Source organism: Palaemon carinicauda, chromosome 40, assembly GCF_036898095.1.
Source record: "Palaemon carinicauda isolate YSFRI2023 chromosome 40, ASM3689809v2, whole genome shotgun sequence".
Lineage (NCBI taxonomy): Eukaryota > Metazoa > Arthropoda > Malacostraca > Decapoda > Palaemonidae > Palaemon > Palaemon carinicauda.
Genome location: NC_090764.1, coordinates 37,337,026 through 37,347,878, shown reverse-complemented (window position 1 = coordinate 37,347,878; position 10,853 = coordinate 37,337,026). Strand labels below are relative to the sequence as shown.

At 34.7% G+C, this 10,853-nt stretch overlaps 1 protein-coding gene across 1 annotated transcript in view; it reads left to right on the top strand.

The window, feature by feature from the left end:
- The window catches only part of LOC137631635 (glutamine synthetase-like), a 9,045-nt gene extending 4,021 nt beyond the window's left edge, over positions 1-5,024 (top strand). The window contains exon 3 of the mRNA XM_068363508.1: positions 3,919-5,024. Within this exon, the coding sequence (XP_068219609.1) occupies positions 3,919-4,847 (929 nt within the window). The 3' untranslated portion in view covers positions 4,848-5,024. The remainder of the gene's footprint in view (positions 1-3,918) is intronic.
- The last annotated feature ends 5,829 nt before the right edge of the window (positions 5,025-10,853 follow it).

Below are 10,853 nucleotides of genomic sequence, written 5' to 3'. Positions count from 1 at the left end.
AATTACCTTAGCACATGTATTTTCCAATGCTAGTTTACAGGAGGTTTGTCCTATTCGTTATCACAGGCGTGTAGATGATTGTTGGTCATATACAGTATCTCATACATTCGCCATGATGTGGCCAGACTTCACAGCATCAATTTACATCAGAGTTAAGAATTCTAAAACTTTTTAGTTAGGTTTATACGCATATGATTATTAGTCAGCTATCTGTTTATTACTCCTTCAGTATATATTTGACAAAAAAAAAAAATCCTTAAAATAAATTCTGTTAGTCTAAAACGGGAAATTAAACTTCAGTGTCTATTTTACAAAATTACTTTAAAATAATAAATTCTGTTATAGGCTAAAACGGAAAATTATCTCCTTTTGAAAATCTAACGCTTAGTTAATGTATGCTTGTTTCTATGATGAAGGATACTGATGTTTTACAATTACAGTAGAGACTGCTTTACAATTACGTTTCTGATAACAGGGTATTAATATCCTTAGCTGACTTTATAAATAAAATCAAGATTGAAATTATTGGAAGAGCATAATAATGAATCCTTCAAGGCAATAAATACCAAATTTCATTAAATTTTAAGAAAATTGAACATTGAAAATTTAAATTTCAGAATTTTAAGGACTAATGACCTTGAAAAAAAGAGATGACGGGTACAGCTATCTATAAAAAATCCTTATCACTAATCTTCAATGTGCTAGCATACCATGAGTCATCAAAATCAGAGAAAATAAGGTTTTTGACCTTTTTTATAGACTTGAAATCTTGTGAAATGGGACAATATCGCATACTGGGCAAGTTTGATTAATATCGACGATCAACTTCAACTCACAATCATTTGGCCTCTATCACTCTAGAACTGTTGTTGAGTTACATGAGAAAACTTCTTGAAATATTAATCTTTAAAGTGACTTTTTAATTTGAAAGATAAGGCAAGGTAAGCTAGATAGTGGCTGTACATAAACACCCAATTCTCACAGATCATGGAAAAAAGAATGGAGCCCAAGGATGATGATAATGATAAAAACAGTACATTGTGGCATGGTCAAGTAACAATAATAATAATAATAATAATAATAATAATAATAATAATAATAATAATAATAATGACAATAATAATAATAATAATAATAAAAATAATAATAACAAAAATAAAAATAATAATAATAATAATAAAAATAATAATAATAATAATAATAATAATAATAAAACTAATAATAATAATAATAATAAAAATAATAATAATAATAATAATAATAATAATAATAAACCTTACGCAAACTATTCAAGAGAAAATCACCAAGGCATTCTACCTCAATAACCACCAAGCTTTAGTTATTATTATTATTATTATTATTATTATTATTATTATTATTATTATTATTATTATTATTATTATTACAAGCTAATCTATAACCTTAGTTGGAAAATCAAGACACATAAGCATAAGGGCTCCAACAAGGAAAGATAGCCCAGTGAGAAAAGGAAACAAAGAAATAAATAAACTACAAGTAATGAATAATCGAAATAAATATTTTAAGAATAGTAACAACATTAAACTAGATCTTTATGTACTGTATAATCTATAAAAAAAAATTCAAAAAAACAAGAAGAGAAATGAGATAGAATAGCGTGCCCGAGTTTGCAATACAATATAGCACATTAAACCTGTCTTGATCCTGTCTGATTTCGTTATCAAATTAGTTATGGAATAACTAACCTTTATCTCGCTTTAGTCAAGGTCTCTAGATTTTGGTTTGGTGGACAATTGACATTTGGTTCCAGAGCATCAACGTAAATCGAATAAGTAAATATCCAAGGGAGAATCAACATTTGGATGATTGATATATTTAACATTGCGATGATTACAAAATTAATGATGGCGTATCCTGCCTTCAAGACTTCTAGATTAGTTTTATTATCACAGTCAATTAGCTCTAGTATATTTTCAGCATAAAAGTTTTTCTGTAAATAAGTACAAATACTTACAGTTTCATTGTACAAGATATCAATAAATCATGGAAATGAATATACTTTTAAAGTATCTCTAAAAGTAGATTATAAAGAAATACAAATGCATAAACAATTGTTTATCAAAAAGATAAGATAGACAACCCCCTTTCCAATGCATCGCCAATCATTTTGTCAATATCTGGTTTGGTTTACAATTAAAGGTTTAAAGGCCGTTCATGAATGGCAGATGCAAGAAACAGTGACATTGCCCTAACAAGCAGGATAATGCCATAGAGACTGACCATATATCATATGATCAGTGCCCAAAGCCCCTCTCCACCTAAGCTAGGACCAGGGAGGGCCAGGCAATGGCTGCTGATGACTCAGCAGATAGACCTATAGGCACCCCCAAACACCCCATCCTCAGCTAACAAGGATGGTAAGGTTGCAGACATTAAAGGAACTAACGAATCTGAGCGGGACTCGAATCCATGTCTGGCAATCAACAGGCAGAGGTGTTACCAATCAGGCCACAATAACCCTAAATTGAGAGGAAAAGCCCACAGTTGTATCATGAAGAAAAAGTTAAAAATTGTAGGACAGCAAGAAGGAAAAAATAAAGTGGGAACAAAGGTCAATCAGGAGGATATAAAGTGCAGTTAGTGGCCGAAGGAATCCTGCAAAGACCCTGCCTACAGTGTATCACGTCAAGTCCATTAACGGCTATACCTTAATACGGAGGAATTTGTCAAGAATACATTAAAAAAAGGGTGGCTGAGCCACATGTAATATTTATTGATCAGGCAGCCTATGTATTTCAAAGCTAAATACTAAAAAAATATATTTTTATCAAAATAACAAAAACAATATAAATTATAAAAACACTCTTGAGTGCCGACCTCCACCACGGCAGCTTATTTCTCGAAACCAGCTTGCCTTTCCCATAATCAATTTAGACCGCAGGCGTATTTTAGGTCAACCTTATGCTCGACATTGACCTTGCTCTTTGACCTAAGACTTTCAAAATTAAATCATTTCCACGTCTTAACATAACAATTAATCCCTGAAAGTTTCACTATTCTATGAGTAAAATTGTGGCCAGGAAGTTGTTCGCAAACAAACAAACAAACAGACAAACTGGCAAACAGGGGCGAAAACATAACCTCCTCCCAACTTCGTTAGTGGAGGTAATTAAACACCCCTTTATTATAATAGAAACGCCTCTTTTAAATGTTTCTGTATTCAAGCAAGGAAAGCATTCAAACAGTTTTGTAATATAATGGCCGTTGAAATGAAAGGACTGGATTGGGTTAGATTGCCAGACACTGGGGGCTGTGAAGCCATTCAGCACCCAAGTGCAACTGGGGGAAACCACAGAAGTTACACTATGATATACTGTAAATGCTGGTATAGAGGCTGGACAGCATGATTGAAGTGGGAAAGGAGAAGAAATGGATGCAAATCAAACACAGCTAGGGACGAAGGAACCCTACAAAGACCCTAAGTAATGCTTAGAGTAGGCTTACACCGCATGAGGCGCACTAAGGGCATTAACTTCCTAGAGGGTGTTAACACTATAGAATCTTCTCCATAGTTTGTTTTGAAATCTGTGGCGTTCTTAATTCCAAAACAATACTGTATAGGCATGGGACCTCCAATCTAGCATAGCTTTAAAATGTTTGCCTTAGCATTCAATTTCTATAAAGGTTATTATTATTATTATTATTATTATTATTATTATTATTATTTTTCCAATGTGTTTATGATTTGAACATGTTTCAACTTATTCTTTTGCACTGTATTTCTATCCATGAAGTAACTTTGACAATTGCCTTGAAGTGTTAAATCTTATCCACACATTCCTTACTGAGAATGATTTTCTAAGATTAACTAACAATAATTTCAAATAACTTGAACAATTGCGATATTATTTACTATCCACCAACTTGTACCTTTTCCAGAACTCCCCATCTGGAATTTCGATGGCTCATCAACAGGACAAGCCGAAGGAAGCAACAGTGATGTTTATCTTCATCCCGTAGCCATTTACAGGGATCCTTTCAGACTTGGGAACAACAAGCTCATTTTATGCGAGACTTACAAATACAACAAGAAACCTACAGAAACTAACAACAGATGGCATTGCAAAGAGGTAATGCAAAAGGCAGAGAGCCACCATCCTTGGTTCGGCATGGAACAAGAGTACACTTTACTCGACGTCGATAACCACCCTCTTGGTTGGCCTAAGAATGGTTATCCGGGTCCTCAGGGACCTTATCACTGCGCTGTTGGAGCTGGAAAAGTTTATGGTCGAGATATCATTGAAGCACATTACAAGGCATGTTTGTACACAGGCATAGAAATTGCTGGTACAAATGCTGAGACTATGCCCGCCCAGTGGGAGTACCAGGTTGGCACCTGTGAGGGCATCGTAATGGGAGATGACCTTTGGATGTCACGGTACCTGTTGCATCATGTTGCGGAAGACTTTGGTGTCGTTGTTTCATTAGATCCCAAACCAGTTTTAGGTGACTGGAATGGTGCAGGTCTGCACTGCAATTTTTCCACAGAAGAAATGAGAAAGGAAAACGGTTATGAGGCGATTGAAGCAGGCATTAGCAAGCTTTCCAAACAGCATGTCCAGCATCTGAAGCACTATGCTCCACATGAGGGTAAAGACAATGAAAAACGGCTCATTGGCACACATGAAACCTCTAGAATGTACAACTTCTCTTCTGGCGTGGCTGACCGAGGGGTATCAATCAGAATCCCAAGGATGGTGGAGCAAGAAAAGAAAGGGTATTTTGAAGATCGTCGTCCAGCTTCTAACGCTGATCCTTACAAAGTAACGGAGGTGCTTGTCAAGACAATTTGTCTTGATGAAAATTGATGAGGTGATATACTTATCTAGGCTACTGACTGTACCTTAAAATATCTTTAATTAAGATTAAACTCTATTTTTTCATATCTTTATAAATATTTTTTCCTAAGTTGCTATTTATCTTCTATAAATGTTTTCATATTTCCCGTGGTGTCAGACTCTTCTTGTAATAAAATTTAAACCTTGGTAGTTACATATAAGCTGTTTTATTTTTCCTTTATTTATAGAACAAAATTACTGATAACTACTCCAAAACTATTTCAACATAACTATATCAAATGTAGAATATGTTTAACGCCAGTTTTTTTGGAACAAAGCTGAGTTTATAAGTACCCCAGGATGGTTATACCCTGCAAATGATAGGCTATAACACTCCTTCAATCACAGGACTTTAGAAATTGCAAACTTGGCAAGAAAGTGGAAGATATAAGATTCTTGATACAAGAGATAACGTTGTTACCTTGTACCACAAACCTGGCTTAAAACCTATTCCTACACAGACTGGAAGCCAGGTATGATATTGTACCTGTACGTTGTCTTTGATATATTAGCTGAACGACCAAGAAAGAAAAATCATAGTTTTACATAAATTCTTACCCTTCGTCGTCTATTATAAATGTTACATTCTAGTAAAGTATTTATAGTGAAGAGATAAGCGATGCAATTCCTCCCTCTATACCTCAAGAGCATAGCGCATCAATGAATCTCCATATGGGCAGGAAATTAGAATCTTAAGTATTTATAAAATACTCGAGTAACCTTGCTAGTTGCACGCCTCACTACCATTTACATAAAATCGATCTTTATAGTGAAATTTAATTTATTTTATATTTCAATTATATTAAAATTGTGAATGTGGGTTTTAGAAAATTTTTCAATATTTACCGATTTAGATTATTTCGGTGCTGGGCCTCTAATGTAAAATTCAGCAGGTTTCCCCTCAACATTAATGAAAGGAAAAACCTTGGGCATTTTTACTCTTAAAGTACTTGAAAGTTCCTCTCCTAACGAAAGACAGAGGTCTTGAAGTTAAAAAAAGTGATAAGCTTAATCACATCATATTTCTCCTTGGAGATACATGCTGCTTCGAGATATCTATTCTTACTAAGAAAAGGAGGTGGGGAGTTGAGCTCTATGTAATACGTTTCAATTCTTAAGTGAATTGAACGTTTAATAACCTAATTTTAAGTGATATGAAAATAAGATAATTAATAATTTTTCATGTGGTTTCTAAAATATGTCCAAACATTTTGAAAAAAAAAAAAAAAAAAAAAAAAAAAAAGGAAATCGTCTTTAGAGGCAGCTTTTGTGGTATTTTGTAATATCATTTCAATGTAACAGAGTGCCTTCAACAACGCTGGCGCTGTCCTCTACTCCTTTCAATTATTAAATCTCAAATTTACCAGAATGAATATCCAGTCCGAACGTTATTATAATTTTTTCCATCATCAAAGAACACTTTGCAATGCTTCTAGTTCAAAGCAATTATCTTTTATTAGTTCATGTTCCTCCACTAGAAAATAAGAATGTTTGCTAACAACTGACCTATATCTATGCATTCCAAATATTAGATATCGACTTTTATAGATTAAACTATGTACCGTACTGGATAACAAGGAAAAAATCTAAATATAAAATTTTAACTTAGATGCCACAAACAATTGAACGTACTAAACATTTATATTTTTTGACACTTCTTAATTTGTGAATACAAATGTTTCACAATAATCTGTCTTGACTTATGCCATAATGTTTTCTTGCTTTAAAAAATCAATTTTATTCTATATACTCATCAATATCGGATTTTGTCAAAACCAAGTTCATAAATCGTAATCACGTATCACCATAAAGCTATTTTTGTTAACTGTGATTATTTCATTTGAAATGTAAACATTAAATTTTTCTAAGTGACCATTTAAGTACAATCTGTGTTGCCATTAAATGATTTTCAAAGTAGTTTTGAATGCATTACCTAGCATATTTTCAAGTTGGAAAAAAAAAACCTAAGTTTCTCCCAACACACACAAGAATATCCTGTTTTCCTAGAAAGATGTCAAGTAGCATATTTCTAAGTTAGGAACAAAAAACGCAACTTTATCCCAACAGACACAAAAATATCCTGTTTTCCTAGAAAGATGTCAAGTAGCATATTTCTAAGTTAGGAACAAAAAACGCAACTTTATCCCAACAGACACAAAAATATCCTGTTTTCCTAGAAAGATGTCAAGTGTCTCCTCACTAAACAGACTCGAGTCTGAGCTGGATATTATCCTACTTCTGGAAAGAAATATCCCCCTGCCTTCGTGATGTTGGAAAAACACTAAGAAAATGCACATGCACACACACACACACACACACACATATATATATATATATATATATATATATATATATATATATATATATATATATGTGTGTGTGTGTGTGTGTGTGTGTGTGTGTGTGTTCGCGTTAGTTTTGGATCATTTGCTATTTTTTCCTATGATGGACTTCCCATGATTAATTTTATCTGAGAAATTCAACATTATTGCTCAATATATATTAAGAAGGATTTATGTGATGGTCAAAGGATGAAGAACTGAAGGTCAAATTAATCTAACGACGACAGTATTGAACGTTATCATATTACTCCTGAAGCCTAAATGTTAACTTTTACTTCCCACATTACAAAAGATGTAGGTTCTGTATACAATGGAATACATTAGAGGCAGATATATTTTTCTTAACATCCACTGCAAAAACGATACTTGAGGGTGGCATTGCGTCAATGTATATATTGGAGATACTCATAAATTACACTGATTTCCTTCTGCATACAAATTCCCGGTTGTTCATCTTAATTATTCAATTTAAAAATGATCTGATAAAAAACCATTTGAAAATATTGAAAAAGCGCATGAAGTGATTTTACATTAAGAGAACAAAGAATACCCAGATACTGGTTCAATATAGTCTTGGAAATATCAATTCGTCATTGCACTGAATTATCAAGGTGTCACACACACAACCATTTTATTGTCAGTTGTTCATCTTAAGAATGTGAATATTTACAAAGGGGGATACTACTGAGAACTTCTATAGGCCTAATCATGCTTAGGAACTTAGTATTTCGAGTATGTTCATCCTCTTCAAATGCCCGCTATAACTGTTGAATTATCGATAAAAGAGGCCATGTGAGAAGTATATTACTAGTACTAGTATACATGATGCTTTCGTTTTCGCATGGTCATGAACTTTAGCATTTAGGTTTTCTATTCTTGTTGCCATCTCTTACAGCTTTTAGAATAACATAGTTGATATGGCATAAAATCAAAGATTATCGCTAAGGTGGCCAATGGTAAGCATCAATCTGTACTATGTTCCGCTAACACCAACACATAAATTATGAGATGCAACTACCTAAAATAATGAAGCTTAACGCAATTCTTTCAATATATTTGAAAAATGGAATAAACCTAATTTGTCTTAGGTAAAGTAGAGGAAGAACTACTATGTGAACTGAGACTGTAGAAAGTGGGATCAATGGCAAAGGTCACTAACGACATCCTAATCCTATCGTATACAGGAACGCAAAATAATAGATCATTATACAACCCGCAATACGAGTAACCTTGTCTTAATTGATTCTCAAAAAAATTTACCATAAGAACGACGGATAATGAATTTAATAGCCCTTACATATTTTTACAGCATGACTATGGTGACATCTCCACAACGCAATATAAGATACAAAGTAACATTTACATTGAAAGAGAAGTGTAAGATATTTCTCTGCACTGATAAAACGGTTTGAGTCACTTTCGTTCGAGCAAGAAGAAAGAAAATACCAGAATCCTCCCCTTTATGGACTCACGCACCACTCTCACCTGGGTATGTCTATTCGCCCTCCCCCTACCAGGGAAAGATGGAGTAGTGATAACCCAGTGAGGGGGGTACCCCGAGAGGTGCACTTGGAAACCACAATCTCTCACAAATTGCCGAACCCAAGGGCTGTAGTTAGGAAAGGGGGAAGGGTGGAAAGGGGTGACGCTGTGCGTGTGCAAATGTAAATATTTAGAAGTCACTTTTGACGGCTCAGGTACACTAAAGGCTTAAGGTTTAAAGGCCGCTCATGAATGGCAGAGGCAAGGGACAGTGACATTGCCCTATCAAGCAGGACAATGCCCTAGAGACTGTCCATATTACATATGATCAGCGCCCATGCCTCCTCTCCACCCAAGCTAGGACCAAGGATGGCCAGGCAATGGCTACTGATGACTCAGCAGATAGACCTATAGGCTCCCCCAAACCCCCCCCCCAACCTGAGCTCACAAGGATGGTAAGGTTGCAGACACTAATGGCACTAACGAGACTGAGCAGAACTCGAACCTCCAACTGGTAAACACCAGGCAGAGACGTTACCAATCAGGCCACAACAATCCACTAGAGTGGAATATTCTCCAAATTTATGCACATTCAAATGAAATTGCATACTGTATATGAGGATGGGTTTCACTTTTGCAGACTCGTCACATACGTAATAAAAACATGGTCACTTCATTAAAACCATAACGTTCTAATGGATGGGTCAAGCATTTGCGATTCATGGGCGTGCATGTCTTAATGAATGATTTTGGTGTTTGAACTTGGAACTCCCAGAAAACAAATAACAATATCAGCTAATTATGCTTAACTGTAGTCACAGTATTTGCAGTTTGAGATGAATCTAAGTACAGTACAGTACGTATATCCGTAATGCTAGTGTATTACAGTGATGAATAGGCTATGTCCACATTTGGGGGTTGCGACAGAATAGCATAAGGCATAAACATATGTCAAATTATGGCAACTGAATTGCGTGGTACCGTGGTTACGTCACAGAATATGATGCACCATGGCATCGGAATTGCGTTGTGTACATGGATTCCACCATAAATATTCCAAGTGAACTTGCCATTAATCATTCTTGTTCCAATTGCACAGAGCAAGATCTACCCGTTTCACAACATTACCACTCCCATCATGTGATTTCTTTTTAAATAAAATGAAGAATATGGATAAATGATTGGCAATGTGCACCAGGTAGTGTTGTCATATCGCAGCTCACGCAGCGCACCAAGTGTGCTCCACGTAACCATGAAATTTTTTGGAGGGCTAAGTATTACACTGAATGTCGCAATTGTGAGTTAAGGTTTTTACACTAATTAAGACAAAGGATGGCGAAATTGCTTCAGTGAAGATGCCAATATGTCATGTAGTGCACAATTGTGAAACAGGACTACAAATGAAATATGATGCGGCCGATCACTTATGCTTAAACAGAACATCCACCATTGCTTATTACACGTCCACAGACTTTGCGAGTCAGTAACGATTCATGGTAATTTGGTTTTAATTACAGAGCAATGACATAATTAGCAAATTTTCAGCTTATACGCATAAGTGTCCTTGACTTCCAAATCTTTGACCAAGCCATAATAACATTATTTATCGATAATAAAATAAAATGCAAGATGCTTTCACATCCAAAGGATTGGTCTATTATTTTGCTATTGACTTATCAATCAATATATTAATCTTTTTATCTACAGTAGATATCTATTTATAACCTCTTTTTGTTTTCAGTTTCCTCAACCTTTGAAACGAAAGAAAAGGCTTATACCCGGTCCGACAAGCTTAGCTTAACCTTCCTGTGGAACTATCGCCAAACGTCAGGCAACATAGTCCTCTCTTTAGTAACCTGCTATGATTGATAACTAGGCTTCCTATATCAATTCAAATTGAGAAGAGATGCTTACAAATTACTCCCTACACCACAACTTGGTCACGCTACATACATTTTCATAACAGTGTATTTTACTTCTACTACAAGCTTTTAATTTTGCCACATATGATCAAAGTAAAGTTATTTCCTCATATAAATTCAATGCATATACTTTATCTGCTAAAAATGAGCATGCATATTCAAACTATAAACATTTCTTCATCCTAGTATGCTTAGTATGGGTGAATGCTTGATGCAATTCAATTGGTTAC